The following is a 16,144-nucleotide window of genomic DNA, read 5'->3' on the forward strand; positions in this document are numbered from 1 at the left end:
GAAAGAAAGAAAGAAAGAAAGAAAGAAAGAAAGAAAGAAAGAAAGAAAGAAAGAAAGAAAAAATAAAATAAACCTTAAAACTCTGAGAGACATAAAACAATGCTCAAGAAATGGGGAAAGTGAGTGTGATGTGATGAACATGTCACTTCTCCCTAAATTAATGTAAACTTTCCATGCAATACCAATTAAAACGCCAGCCAATTTGGCCTGGGGAAGGGTGTACAACAAATGCTAATAAAATTAGCTTCAAACACTAGAGACCAGCCTAGCCATGAAAGCACTAAAAAACAGGAGGACTGCTAGAGACCTAGCCTCCCAGATGTTTAAAAGCTACAATAATGAAAAGCATCTGGAGCTGCAGAAGAAATAAACAGATCAATGAAACAGAACAGAGATTACACAAATAGAATTTAGAAATGTAATGTACGATAAACGTGCATTTCATATCATCAGGAAAAGGAGGATCATCCAATAACTGATGCTGGAACAGCTGAATATTTGTGGGGAAATTAAGTTGTAATTTTACCTTATTCTTTACAACTAGTAAGTTCCAGATTGATTTAAATATTTCATTGTTAAAAATGGGGTCACAAAAGTCTAAAAGAAAGTATGGATATTTATAATACTGGAGTGAAGGTCTTCAAAGTAGGACACAAAATCCAGAAGCCACAAAGAAAAAGGACAAATCAGACCATAAAACTTAGAGTTCCATGGGAAAAGATGAGAGGCAAGTGGTGAGTGTAATTCCAGGCTAACCAGCTTATTCAACAGAGAAACGGACACAAATAAAAAGAAAAATGAGCAAAGTATATGAAAGTTTACCTAAAAAAATGGAGAAATAGAAAAGGCCAACAAAATATAAAAGGTGACCAATCTGGCTTTAAAAAAAAGAAACTGGGGGCCCCTGAGTGGCTCAGTCAGTTGAGCAGCTGACTTCGGCTCAGGTCATGATCTAGAGGTTACATTTGGACCCACATGGGGCTTTTCGCTGACACTGTGGAGCCTGCTTCAGATTCTGTCTTCCTCTCTCTGTCCCTCCCCCACTCCCTCTCTCTTTCTCTCTCTCAAAAATAACCATTAAAAAAATAAAAATAAAAATAACAGGGCACCTGAATGGCTCAGTTGGTTAAGCGACCAACTCTTGGTTTCGGCTCAGGTCATGGTCTGTTTCGTGAGTTCGAGCCCCACGTCTGGCTCTACACTGGCAGTGCAGAGCCTGTTTGGAATATTCTCTCTCTCTCCCTCTTCCTCTCTCTCTCTCTCCCCCTTGCTCTCTGCCCCTCACCCACTCAGCTGTCTCTGCCTTTCTCAAAACAAATAAATAAACTTTAAGGATAAATAAAATTAAATTAAAATAACAAACAGAAACCAGAATCAAGAGATAACATATTTCCCTTTTAGGATTAGAAATCTGTTTTCACTGTGGCAATTGTGGTTGTGATATAAGCTTCCACATACTATTGGTAGGTGTATAATCAGCCAATCTTTCCGGAGGGCAAAGATCCACCAAAGCAAAAAACACCATACATACACCCTACAAATTTACCCAATAGAAATTCTAGCAAAAGGTAAACAAGATTTATGTAAAAGGAAGTCCATTACAGCATGGCTTATCATGAATGAAAAGTCATTAAATAAACCACCAATATGGCCCTTTTAAAATCAACAAAATACTCTTTCTTGATAATTTGAAAGCTCTCATCATGTACATACACAGGTGGTTTTCATTTATTGTAACATTTTTGTCAAATATAACACACCTACAAAAAAAGTGTATTAAAAACTGTCTTACAGTCTGTCAAATATAGTTTTCCAGCAAACACTTGTGCAGCCAATACCAGAATAATGCCAGCCCCCCCAACCTGGCTGATACGAAAATGAGGGTGGAAAACCTCCCTGAAGACGAGAGGGAAGCTCTGAAGGGTGCGGCTCCTGCGTTACCACTCCAGCAGTCCGAAGGAAGAAGCCTACTTTACTACCCAGCACGAGAACCATTTTCTCCTGGCCTGAGCAGCAGCCCAGCCAATGAGAAACTGCCAAACTTAGCCAAGGAGAAGCAGCCGCCATCCTCCAATGGGCTTTCATTTCAAGCAGCCCCGCCCACCCCTTCTCCCTACTGATTGGTTCTCCAGACTTGCCTGTGCTTCCCTGCAGCCTGCCTGCCCTGGATTGCGGTTCCCCTGCTATTCGGAATAAACCGGCTTCGCTAGTATAATAACGATTTTATTTTCAAAGTTGACACCATCACAGTCCCCCCCCCCCCAAACAGTAACCACCATCCTGATTCTCAGGGGAACCAGGTCCCTGATCTCCTTTAGAGTCTCACCACTTACATTCATAAACGATACCTTTTAACACTGCTTTGTAATTTTATATAATTGAATCAAAAGTTATTTGATGTCTTGCTTCTTTCACTCAACATTAGGTCTACAATGTTTATTCTGCAGGCATCTGTTTTCATCTAGGTTTAAAATATAAACAGAAGCTGTCTGGACTTTAGGATTATGGGTCTTTATCCAAATTGGGAAAACACACACACACACACACACACACACACACACACACACGCACAACTAGTAAGTCAGTTATTTATAAAGGTATTATTGTTGACTTGTGTAACTTTTTTGTATTTTATTTTTAAAGTAAAATGTATTACTCTTTTTTAAATGCTGAGAAAAATTCATAATCCCATTGGTCAGATAATCTCTCTAAACTACCATGGGCTAATCCAGCCTACCACCTGTTTTTGTATGGCCTGCAAGCCAAGAATGATTTTTTAATGGTTTTTAAAAATCAAAAGAATACGCCATACTCACTTACGGTTTTATGACTGCTTCTGCACTACAATGGCAGAGCTGAGTAACCACATGGTCTACTAGCCAGAGAAAAAGTCTGCAAACCCTGCTCTAAACCATGAGAAGCAGCAGTCCAGGTGAAGCTAACTTTAAACTAGAGAGAAGAAACCAGCACCTGGCCAACTGAACAGGGATCTGGAATGCAATACCAGCACCTGGCCAACTGAACAGGGATCTGGAATGCAATACCAGGGTTCCATAGCTGCCGAAGTACTCTTCATCCTGCCACGTGTCTTCAGGATCACACTCCTCCAAATGCTTCCCAAGGTGGTTTGCAGGTATGTACCCGCAGCAGCCTGCGCGCTCGCCCCACCACCAATCAGCAGTTGTCTGTCTCAGGACGAGAATTTTTTCCCCTCTCAAAAAGCTGAGCTGGAAAAAACATACACAGAAGTCAAAATTCAAGAAAAACCTGAAAGTGGTATTTCAATTGTGGCTCAGTGATAAATCCCCCATAACTGGGGCCCAAATCACAGCTATTTCAAAAAGGACCCAACAGGTAATTATACCAACTCACAATTTGTGAAAATGATACCAAGGTTTAGAGATTTTTATGGAACATCTACATGAAAGAAAAGCACGTGGTATTTTTTAAAGGAAAGATGAAACATTTTCAAATGGCTTAGGACAGAATTTCTGAACAGCCGCTTCACAGTAACTCTTACACAGTTACATTTACACAGTAAAATGTGGTAGGTGATTCATTTACTGGGTTACAAAGTAGGAAAAGCTACATTCAAGTCAGTATCTTTATCTTATAGCCTTATTTTTCATTAACTAGAATAGGTTCTAAACCAAGGTTTCCAAACAGAAATTGGAGCAGGTGCTTCCCCCGATTCCTTACCAGGTATCTTTCACCTAAGGCTTGGGACTGGAACTTGTTAGGGTAGAAGAGAAGGGTCACTCACAGGTCTCACTGGGCTCTAAACGTCTGAATACCTCTTTACTTAACTTTGGTATGACTTCTTCAAATATTACATCTACTTCTGTCATTTAGCATACTGAATCAAAAAAAAAAAACATGGACCGAGGCCCATGGCCACTGCACGTGAGCAAGTGCGTCGGGTTACCTGCGTCTGGTCAGTGGCAGAATAGTCTGCAATGGCCACAAACTCTTCCGGGTGCGCACCCTCCTGGAGATGCTCCTGGCCACCACATTCCATGAGACCCTCTCCCTCCTGCTCAAAGCAAAGGAAAGAACAGGAGATGACTATGGTGCTTCTCTTTCTGTCCATCCTAATAACTTGTAGCCTTTTGGTTATTTCATTTGGGTTCAAATGAAGATTCGTGTGACCAGATTTAATCCTACAAGTTGAGTCATCTTCAGTAGCAGGATCAAGGGATCTCACCTTCGCTCTACCTTTATGTCTCTAGTACAAAATTATTAATACATCCTAAAGAGAACATCAAAGAAAGAAATAAGAGGCACTTTTAGCATCTACCTGGTGACTGACCCTGAACATCATCCTCAAAGTAGTGACCAGCCCTAAGAGAAAGAAGACCTGTTCCTGGGCATCACGCTCTGGGGACCTTGTCAGACCCGAGGGCAGAACTGCAGAACTGGGCAGCCCTCAGGAAGGTGCTAGGGACCGGCACAACCCTCGCAGCCTCACTCAGACTGCACTGCTGCTGTCACACGCTGCTCAGGACCCAGAAGGGGAGCCCTAGAGTGCACCTGCCCAGTCTCCACTTTCCATCAGAACAGACTTGCCATGAAGACACCCATTGGGGGTGGGAGAACCTCCAACCACACGTTCCAGTTCAATGAAGCAACCCTGTCCCCATATATACATTTTAAACAAATTTTCCTGAACAAATGTAATTCACATTCTTTGGAAAATGTGTGAAAGCACAAGTGTACCCAGAGGAAAATTACAACCATCTGTAATCTTGCTCACTGGTCAGGGATAATGATTAACATACTAACATTTATATTCTTTCCAGCTTTTTTTTTTTTAAGTGTACATATAATATGCGCATATAGGGTATTTATGGAGATCATATAATTCTGCCTTGTGACAAGTTTCCCACTCATTAAATTGTGAGTATTTGGGGCGCCTGGGTGGCACAGTCAGTTGAGTGTCCAACTTAGGCTCAGGTCATGATCTCATGGTTCATGAGTTTGAGCTCCGCGTCAGGCTGTGTGCTGACAGCTCAGAGCCTGGAACCTGCTTCGGATTCTGTGTGTGTCTCTCTCTCTGCCCCTCCCCTGCTCATGCTCTGTCTCTGTCTCAAAAATAAATAAACATTAAAAAAACTTTTTTAATTGTATTTTCCTCATTAAATTACTTCTAAATACATTTCTAATATCTGATAGTATTCCATTCTATGAATAATCTTAATTTATTTATCTGATCTCATTATGTATTCTTAAACTGTTTTCAGTTTTTACATTACAAATTATGTAAGACAAACTTTTTTAAAAAAATTTTTTTAACACTTACTTATTATTGACAGAGAAAGACAGAGCATGAGCATGGGAGGGGCAGAGAGAGGAGACACAGAATCCGAAGCAGGCTGCAGGCTCTGAGCTGTCAGCACAGAGCCCGACATGGGGCTCGAACTCACGGACCGTGAGATCATGACCTGAGGCAAAACCAAGAGTCAGATGCCCAGCCAGGTGCCCCACTTTTATAACTTCTGATATCACCACCAAATACCCTCCAGAAAGGTAGCTCCTCAGACCTACATAAGACTAAAAGAGGGGCACCAGGGTGGCTCAGTCAGCTAAGCATCCAACTCTTGATAGCGGCTCAGGTCATGATGTCACAGTCGTGGGTTCAAGCCCCGTGTTGGGCTCTGCACCAACAGCATGGAGCCTGCTTGGGATTCGCTCTCTCTCCACCCTGCCCCTCGCTCCCCCTCCCCTGCTCATTCTCGCTCTCTAGTCTCTGAATAATCATAAAAGAAAACAGTGAATGGTTTTCCCACACCCTTATCAACAGTGGACATGCATCATCACTCAACTCTGCCAGTTTGATGTGGAGACACTGTCTTTGTTAGTTCCATTTGCCTTTATTTTTTTTATAATTTTACAATTTACTATTTTATCTTATTTTAATTTTATTTTTTGACAGAAAGCAGGGGAGAGGGGCAAAGGGATGGAAAGAGAATCTTAAGTAGGCTCCATGCTCAGTGCAGGGCCCAAGCTGGAGATCAATCCCATGACCCTGGGATCATGACCTGAGCCGAAATCAAGAGTCAGACGTTGAACTGACTGAGCCACCCAGGTGCTCCAGTTCCATCTGCCTTTAATTTTTAGTGAGGTCAAACATGTTTTTCAAGTACTTTTTGGTCATCTTTTTTGTTAGTTGCCTATCTGTATCCTTTGCACATTTTCTTACTACAGTAATCTGATTCATTTTACACAGTATAATTTCCTTTTTAGCTTGCTCCCCTTCCCCTGCCCCTGCTCCACCTACATCATCAGCTTCTCACCGCCCTCCCTAACCTTTACCAGTCACCTGGCACATCCTCCCACACTTTCTCCATGCTCGTGTCACACACACATCCATGCACACATACACCCACACACATGCGGTTTTTCTTCTGACATAGTTGTTTGTGAAGGATGTCACAAACCCTTTTATTAATTTTGGGTTTTTTTTACTCACATTATAACTTGCAAAAAAAACCTCCCCAATTCTTAGAACTCTAATTTATAATTTCCAATGACTATATAATACTCTACAAAAGGAATTCTTCCTGATTCTTCAGTCACCCTTGATTGATGGACTTTCTCTTGGTGTCCAACTTTCTACCACAGTAAACAACGTGGCCACAAACATCTCTACACATTTATCCTTATGTCATGATATTTTACTTCTATGGGATAGATTATCAGGGCGGAAAAATATGCATGGTTTTCATTCACACATTTTCCAGATTCTTTCCATCAAAGGTGCAGCACTTCACACTTCACGGCAATGCAGCGAGTGCTCTCTGCTTGAATACTCACCAGCAACCGGCATTATCACAGTCTTTAATATTTTCCAGAGTTTTAGATATAAAGACACCAGAAAAGTAAATATGTAGGGAGACAAGACTATTTCTTATCCTTTATAAGAAAGACTTAAACAGTGTAAGGAAACAATAATAATTCATTATGGGGCTTATGACATATAAAGAAGTAAAGTATGTTACAACAATAGTACAAATAGCACAAAAATAGGGGCTGGTAAAGGCAAGTAATTTGGAGGAATCTTACATCATGAAGTGGTCGGAAAAAAAAAAAGGTTAAAGATGCATATCACAATTTCTTGGGTAACCACTAACATATCAGTAAAAGATACACATGAAAAGCCAATAGAGGAGATAATGTGGAATTGCAAACAATATTTTATTAATCAAAAAGGAGGCAAGAATGGAGAAAGGTACAAAGAATATGCAAAGAAGAAATAGAAAAACAGCAAGATGTTAGACTTAACCATACCAGTCATTATGTTAAATGTTAACAGACTAAATACTCCAATTTAGGAGCAGAAGTTACCCGACAAGGGGGAAAAATGACATACCTATAGGCTCTTTACAAGAGAAACATTTTAAATATATGGACTTAGATTTAAAATAGATTCAAAATATTGGTGTATGTGTACCACGCAAGCTGGTACAGCTGTATTAACATAAGACAAAATAGACACAGGGCAAGAAATATTAATAGGTAAAAAGAAAGACTTCATAAAAATCCATCAATCTAGAAAGTAAAATCTACCCTAAATCCATGCACCAAGTAACAGATTCAAAATATATGAAGCAAAAAGTGACAGATTCAAAAGGAAATTTAAAAAAAAAAGACAAATCCACAATCAAAAAGGACATTTTTGAAGCTCATCTCTCTCAGTAACTGACACAACAAATGGGCAAAAAGTCAGAAAGGACACAAAAGACTTAAACAACGCTAATAACCCATTTGACCTTGATGACATTTATAGAAAACCAACAACCACAGCAAACATGCTCTTTGCACATGCATGTGGAACATTCGCCAAAACAGCCCATCTGACTAGGTCACAAAGCAGGCCTGAATAAACTCGCAAACACTGAAACTTTAAATAGTATCTTTTCTGAACAACATAAGCAAGCCAAAATTAAATAACAAAAAGATAAGCAAAAATTCCTAAATGTCTGAAGATAGACAACACATGTCTGAATAGCCCAGAAATTTTCTAATTTCCACTATAACATATTAGAAAGTATTTTAACTGATCAACAATGAAAATATGATGTGTATAAGCGTGTGAGGTACAGCAAACCGATGGTCAGAGGTAAAGTTACACCTTTAAAAACATATATTAGAGAAGGAAGGTTTGTGTGTGTGTGTGTGTGTGTGTGTGTGTGTGTGTGTGTGTGTTTTTAACACTTATTTATTTTTTGAGAGACAGAGACAGAGCATGAGCGGGAGGGGACAGAGAGAGACGGAGTCACAGATTCCAAAGCAGGCTCCAGGCTCTGAGCTGTCAGCACAGAGCCAGACGCAGGGCTCAAACTCACAGACTGTGAGATCATGACCTGAGCCCAAGTAGGACTCTTAACCGACTGCGCCAGCCAGGCGCCCCTTAGAGAAAAGGAAGGTTTAAATCAGTGATCCAAACTTCCATCACAAGATGCTATAAAAATAGAAAATGAAACCCAAAGTATAAAAGAAATAAAGAGAAAAGAGAAAACCAATGAGATAGAAAACAGATGAACACAGAGAAATTCAACAAAGACAAAATGGGTTCTTTGAAAAGATGAAAGTGATAAAACCCCTTAAAGGTGATCAGGGGAAAGAAAGATAAAACACAAATTTTGAATAGCAGGCATCTCTTCTGTAATGAAGAGTGCTATTAACCGGATGAACACAAACAGTACAGAAATACTTCCATGACAGATGCCCAAGTAATTAAGAACTAAATAACAAGATATCATTTCTAACTCATCAGACTGAGCAAACTTTCAAAGTCTGATGCTCTCAAGTGTTACCAAGCACTATATGGGTTCCTGGCAGACCAGTAAACTGGAGAACAACTGATCACTATCTAGTAAAACTGAAAATATGCAATCCCTTCCACCCTGCAATGCCATTACTAAGTATACACCAGAGAGCACGTATGCACAAGGAGATGTGTAGGATATTTGCTGCAGCACTGCTGGAAATAGACAAAAACTGGAAACATCAAGTGTCCACAAAAGGGAAATAAATAAAATGTGGTGTACATCTACTGTATAACAGTAAGACTGCAACTGACCTGCATACATCAAGGGCAAATACCCCAAAAGTAACATTAGTGGAGGGGCGCCTGGGTGGCTCAGCTGGTCAAGCATCTGACTTCAGCTCAGGTCACGATCTCTCGGTTCATGTGCTGACAGCTCAGAGCCTGGAGCCTGCTTCAGATTCTGCGTCTCCCTCTCTCTCTGTCCCTCCCCCACTAGCGTGCACACACGCGCGCTCTCTCTCTCTCTCTCTCTCAAAAATAAATGTTAAAAAAAATTTTTTTACAGTAACAGTGGAAAAAGCAAGCAGCAGATGACACAGAATATGAAGCCACTTAAGTAAAATCTAAAAAGCACACACACAGAGTATCATATGTTGGTCAAAGATGCCTATACTAGGTATAAAAACGTAAAAAAATGGTGCAGAAGCACAAAGATCAGTTTATAATTCACAGTAGTATTTGCCTGTGGAAACAGAGGAAGAAGAATGGGGCTGGGGCACAAACTTTATCTATGGTTTCCTTCAAAATATATACATATATGTATATATATTTACACTCTAAAGCAAATACGACAAAATGTTAACAAGTTTTCACTTTTGTGTGGCATGTACAAATAATGTTTGCAATATTATTCTATAAAGTTCCAACATTTTAAAAATTTCTCAAAAGAACAGGACATCCATGGAATTAAAAAGTTTTATGATTAAGAAAGATTAATGACACAACTATGAATCAAATCTATATATGAAAACCCAAATGAAATTAAAACAACCATTAGAAGGCTAGAAAAAAAAGAAATGTTAAAATTGGACATCACAGATATAAAAATGTTTGATTTTTTAAAAAAGATTATTTGAGTATTCATTTGGTTTTTAATTTGATATAATCAACATTCCTTGAAATGTAGGGTAATCTTTTTTTTACTAATAAGTTGAATGAAACTAGATGTGTTACAGGCAGAAAAAAAGTATGAATATATAAATCACTTCTAATGTGTCTAACCTGCTTATAAGACATTATGCCTAGGACCTTATTAAACAACTAAAACAATGTGCTTGCTTCACCAGCACAGGTACCAAAGGTAGGTTTCCTGGGAGGTGTTTATGATGCCCAACTCAGAATGCCATCTGTAATTTCCTCTATGTAAGCATCCCATGGTTGGTGGCTAAGCTCTGCTCTCTGCAATGTTCATAGTTTTTAAATACAGGTTCTTACATACTAGACCTGAAATTACCTGCAATTCACTTCTGGGGCAGTCATCTGATGTTGCCATGGTTCTCTTAGGATCTGCCGCATAGCTGCCGCTTTTAATGTTTCATTTTCCCCTCCATTTCTACTTTTGAAAAGAGAGAGAATGAGAAAATACTTTGTTACCCTGCATAATAATTAGGTTTGCTTCACTTCTACGGTCCATGATAAAGATCCTATGCCAAAAGGAAGTAAAACGGGTTTTTAAAGAATGAAACAGAAATCAAATTTATAAATGAAATTCTTCATGAAAACAATAGAAAGCATTTGAAATTTATGAACTTCTGTGTGTTTTCTTCACTAGTCTACAAAGGTGCTGATCTTATTTATTTAATGAATACTGTTAGTTTCTGTTAGATTACTGAATTGATTTAAAACAACAAATTAATGCCAAATCTTTTCTTGGAACCCTGACAGCCTTCACTCCAATTAAAATTCCTTACTGTCAAAATCAAGGAAACCTCATTTGAAATGTAGTCCGGACACCAGCAGGGGGAGCTCTCACACCCTACCACTCCTTATAGACCAGACAGGAAAAAGTTCACTTTCCTACCACAGCAGGGTCTCCTACCCAGGCAGCAGCCCAGCCAATGAGAAACAGCCAAACAGCCTTAGCCCAGCCAATCAGGAAGGGTGACCACCCACACTCACTTTCCTCCAATGGCCTTTCCTTCAAAGCAGCTCCTCCCAACTTCCTCCTTTTTTTCTTTTCTTTCTTTTTTTAATAGAGAAGGTGAGCAGAGGAGGAGGGGAGGTGCAGGGAGAGAGGGAGATAAAGAGAATCTTAAGCAGGCCCTACGCTCAGCCCTGAGCCCCATGATGGGGTCCTGGGGCTTGATGTCACAACCTTGTGATCATGACCTGAGCCCAAATCAAGGGTGAAATGGAAATGCTCAACAGAATGAGCCACCCAGGTGCCCCACCTTTTTTCTCTATATAAAGTAACCTTCCTCTCCTACACTAGTCCATTTGCCAGTAGTTTCCCCATAGTTTGCAGGTCTGAAATTGTAATTCCTCTGTCATTTCCAAATAAACCCACTTTTCTGGTAAAAATAACTGGTTGTTTTATTTTCAAGGTCAACAGCACCTGGGGCTTTCAAGTGTTTCCACTAACAGGAACCAAAAAGTCTACATCTTCCAGAGGCTTTCCCTTCTCATTTTCAGTTCTCATTTTTCCCCGTGACAGTATAATCCATACTATACTCCAACATGAATGTGTTTTTTCTTACATAACAATGCTTTGTTTAAAATGCATGCTTCACTTATTCATGACTTAATACTTATTTTTGTGGGATCTATAATTACAATGTGAAAATTAACAGAACAGAGTCGTTTAGAATGGAGTCAGAGGAGGCCAGTAATGAGCGCTACCTGCAGACCCACCAGAAAGAGCAGATCCCGCAGTGGATACTACTACACTCTTCTAGCAGCAGAAAGGATTTCCTCCTCCCCCCAGCAACAGTACAACCAATGAGAGACTATCACAACCCAACCAATCAGAAGCCACTACACTTTCAACTCTCAGCCATAGACTGCTTATCCTGGATTGTAATTATCTGCCATTCTTAAATAAACCCATTTTTGCTGCCAAAATACCTAGCAGGGTTTTGTTGTTTTTGTTTTAGGGTTAACAACAAACACTAATATATATACATTGTATTTTCATTGGAAAACACTGGCACTGGGGCCAGGGCGGGATGGAGCCTGGACAGGGATGGTTTGCTGGAAGGGGCTGGGGAGGGTGAGGCTGGATCCGGTTGATGGGGCAGGGCCAGGTGGGCTGACCCGCCTGCGGGGGGGGGGGGGCGGGGCCCCACCGGGTAGACGACCCAGGATCAGGGACTAGTGGCCAAAGGCAATAGGGGATGGGAGGAGAAAGAATGAGGGGGATATGAAGTGAAACACAGGGCTTAGATGCAGGAGTACTACCAGGGGTAAGGAGGAAAGGGAGGGGGCTCACAGAGGATGAGGGCTCGCGCAGACGAAAGTGAGGTGGGCACCTCTCCGAGAAGGCGTGGCTGGGGAAAGCGGCACCGCGTTGTTGGGCGTGGTGGGGGGGGGGGAGGAACCAGGGTGGTGGGCGTGGCCGGGAGGGGGCGTGGCCCTGCAGTCGCCGAGCTTGCAGTCAGCGGCCAGACCTCCTAGCACATAAGAGGGAGGTTCGGGGGTCTTCAAGGGGATAGAGGCCTCGGTCGGCCTACTGACGCACACGCCCGGTAAGGACCCTCACTTGGCACGTCCTACCTCAGTTCGGTCCAGCCGCCTGAGCTGCCCACGAGAAACCTACCTCAGCCGCCTTTCTCCGCTGAGTTCTGCGTCCACACCGCCGGTGCGGAGGGGCAGACAGCGCTTACCAGGACCCGAGCCACCGCCCTCGGCCCGCGCAAGCGCAGTACGCGCAGGCCGGCAGCGGCCAGAACCCCTCCCTAGGCCCCGCTCCCTACGCCTGCGCAGTCCGCACTCGTCCCTATGTCCGGGTAAAGGAGCCACAGTCTTCGGCCCCACGCAGGCGCAGTCGCTCAGGCCCGTCTAGGAGAAGGACCAGTTCTGGGCCAAGCGCGTCGCGCAGGCGCACTTCACGAGTCCCGTCTCCCGCAGTGGCGCGCACGGGGATCACCGAGCCCCCTTCTGTGCCCGCTGAGCCTCCTGTAGGGGCGGGGTCAGCGATGGGGTTGCAGCCGGTTGTGGGTCCCCAGCCTGGTTGAGGCGGTGGGTGGCGGAGACCCGAACCGTACGCGAGTTGGGGATGTGGAGCGATGGCAGCCGGACCCGAGTTAGTGGAGGGGGGACAGTGGAGGCCTCACCCAGTGTTGGGAGCGAGGCAGCAGGGGCCGCTGCTGGACTTTGGTTAGGAGGTGGGGCAGCGGGGGCTGCGGATGGACCCGGGTTAGGGGGTGGAGCTGGAGGGGCCGGGACCGTACCCGGGTTAGGGGGTGGGGCAGCCTGAGCCAGGACCGGACCCGGGTTTAAGGGGTGGGGTGGCGGGGGCTGCGGGTGGACCCGGATTAGGGGGTGGGGCAGCGGGAACCGGGACCGTACCCGGGTTAGGGCGTGGGGCGGCGGGGGCTGCGGATGGACCCGGGTTAGGGGGTGGGGCTGCGGAGGCCGGGGCCGAACCCGAACCCGGGGCCGAACCCGGGTTAGGGGGTGGGGCAGCGGGGGCCGGGGCCCGACCCGGGTTAGGGGGTGGGGCAGCGGGAACTGCGGGTGGACCGGGATTAGGGGGTGGGGCAGCCTGGGCCAGGGCCGGACCAGGGTTAGGGGGTGGAGCAGCGGGGGCTGCGGCCGGTCCTGGAGTGGGGAACAGAAACCCATTGTGGGTGACAGAAATGGCAGATTTCTGGAGTAGGCCCTCCTTTTTTCTGCTTTTCTGTAATAATTCAGTTAGCTTTCCCATCTATGCTGTGAAGTGAGAACCATTTGACATTCTTTTCACTTGACAAATCAGACATTGATTTAAGTTTTCATTTCACCAAGAAGTTTGATATTAGAAGGGAAATAGGGAAACGTTAGTGCCCTTACTGTGTGGTGGTCTCAAGGTGGGCAGGTAGCAGCACTGTAGTAGGGGTGGGGGGTCGGGGGGAGGTGGTAGGAAAAGGTAGTCAAAATCACGCAGACAATGGAGTAGTGGTTGCCCGGGGGAGGAGAGGAGAGTAAAGAGGTGAAGTTGATGGGTATGGCGTTTGCGTTTTTTGTTTTTTTAAATTTTTTTTCAACGTTTATTTATTTTTGGGACAGAGAGAGACAGAGCATGAACGGGGGAGGGGCAGAGAGAGAGGGAGACACAGAATCGGAAACAGGCTCCAGGCTCTGAGCCATCAGACCCAGAGCCTGACGCGGGGCTCGAACTCACGGACCGCGAGATCGTGACCTGGCTGAAGTCGGACGCTCAACCGACTGCGCCACCCAGGCGCCCCGGGGTTTGCGTTTTTACAAGATGAAAAGAGTTAGGGAGATGGATGTTGACAATAGTTGCACGCAAGGGAAATATATTTAATACCACTGAAGTGTGCATTTATAAATGGTGAAGGTGGTAAATTTTGTGTGCATTTGACCACGATAAAAAAAAGCAGGAAAACAAACTATGAGGAATGAAAAGGGAATTAAGTACATATTCTATAGATTTTTTGTTAATGTTTATTTATTTGAGAGAGAGCATGAGCAGGGGAGGGGGAGAGAGAGAAAAGAGAGAATCTGAAGCAGGCTCCACACCGACAGCAGAGAGCTTGATGTGGGTTCAAACTCGGGAACTGAGATCATTACCTGAGCCGGTATCAGATGCTTAACAGCTTAACTGACTGAGCCACCCAGGCTCCCCTGGATTCTGTGAATTTTTAAAAGATAATGAACATATGATGAAGCTATATGTCAAAAATTTTAGCAAATCATAAAGTGGGAAAATTCCTTGAAAAACAACTTACCAAAACTGAACAAGAATATTTCGAAATGGGGCGCCTGGGTGGCTTAGTCAGTTGGCAACTGACTCTTGATTTCTGCTGGGGTAATGATCTCGTGGTGGTGGGACTGAGCCCTGTGTAAGGCTACGTGCTGAATGTGGAGCCTGCTTGGGATTCTTTCCTTCTCTCTCTCTCTCTCTCTCTCTCTCTCTCTCCCCCCCCCCCCCCGTTCATGGTGTGTGTGTGTGTGTGTGTGTGTGTGTGTGTCTTTCTCTTCCCCAAAATAAATAAATAAACATTTCAAAAAGACATTAGAAAATCTGCATAGTTCCATATTTGTTAAAGGAATTGATTTTATCACTTAAAACCTTCTCACAAAGAAGCCCAGATGGCTTCACTAGTAAATGCTTCCAAACATATTAGCAGAATATGATATCAGTGTTAAACATTTTCTTCCAGAAAATAAAGTGCAATACTTCCTAACTGGTTCAGTGAGGCCAGCATAACTCTGCTATAAATCAATCCAGTGAAAGATAAAATTACATATCATGACCAAGTGTGGTTTACTCTAGGAATGAAAGCTTGTTTAAAATTTAAAAATCAAAATTATTTCCACATTTCAGGTTATAGGATGAAAAACATAGGTGCAGAAAAAAACATTTCATAAAACTTGACACCCACTAAATTCACAAAACTAGAAATAAAAAGGAATATCTTAATCTTAGTCATCTGTTAAAAACAGATAACATAGCAAAATAGTGCGTGCTTTTCTCCTGGATTCAGGAAGAAAAGAGGGATATCCTCTATCATTTCTATTCAACAGTGGAAGGGTGATCTTACCCCAATGCAAGAAGGCAAAAGGAAGACGATGTGTAAAGACTCAAAGGAAAAAGTAAAACTCAATTCACAGATGGCATGATTGTGTATGCAGATAATCCAAAATAATCTATAAATAACGCATTATAATTAATAAGTGAATATCCTAGGCTGGAGATGAAGGCCAAATATAGTAGCAATCAACAGAAATTGCAATCTAAAAATTCCATGTACAATAGTACCAAGTAACATCAAATGTCATCTGTCTTTCAGTAACTGACAACTGGACAAACACACACAGGATGTAGATCTAAACACAATCACACCAATGATTTAATTAACCATCATAATTAATACACCAAACAACTACAGAATATACTTTATTAAGGTCACATGGAATGTTAACCAAGATAGACAATATGCTTGCTGACCCATAAAATAAGTCGCAATAAATTGGAAAGATTGAAATCTTAGCGTATATTCTCTGACCGTAATGAAATACAATTAGAAATCTAGCAAAGTTGCAAATATTTGGAAATCAAGCAGCATATATCTAAATAATCCATGGGTCAAAGGAAGAAACCAGAGAGTTTTAAAAAATTGAGTGGTAATGATTTAAAAAAAAATTTTTTTT

General features: G+C 42.6%; 1 protein-coding gene across 6 annotated transcripts in view; it reads right to left on the minus strand.

The window, feature by feature from the left end:
* PRMT2 (protein arginine methyltransferase 2) overlaps nt 1–16,144 on the minus strand; it is a 72,678-nt gene that overhangs the window by 25,009 nt on the left and 31,525 nt on the right. For 3 of the 6 annotated variants that reach the window (XM_040483669.1, XM_040483665.1, XM_040483670.1), the window contains exons 1-4: nt 12,585–12,697; nt 10,269–10,382; nt 3,926–4,033; nt 3,045–3,227 (exon numbers count right to left, since the gene is read on the minus strand). In XM_040483669.1, the coding sequence (XP_040339603.1) occupies nt 3,045–3,227; nt 3,926–4,033; nt 10,269–10,322 (345 nt within the window). In that variant the 5' untranslated portion in view covers nt 10,323–10,382; nt 12,585–12,697. Of the gene's footprint in view, nt 1–3,044; nt 3,228–3,925; nt 4,034–10,268; nt 10,383–12,584; nt 12,698–16,144 lie in introns of those variants that run through there. The other 3 variants (XM_040483667.1, XM_040483666.1, XM_040483668.1) reach the window with 2 other exon arrangements.

The sequence above is a fragment of the Herpailurus yagouaroundi genome, unplaced genomic scaffold, assembly GCF_014898765.1.
Source record: "Herpailurus yagouaroundi ecotype Mexico unplaced genomic scaffold, PumYag 162, whole genome shotgun sequence".
Lineage (NCBI taxonomy): Eukaryota > Metazoa > Chordata > Mammalia > Carnivora > Felidae > Herpailurus > Herpailurus yagouaroundi.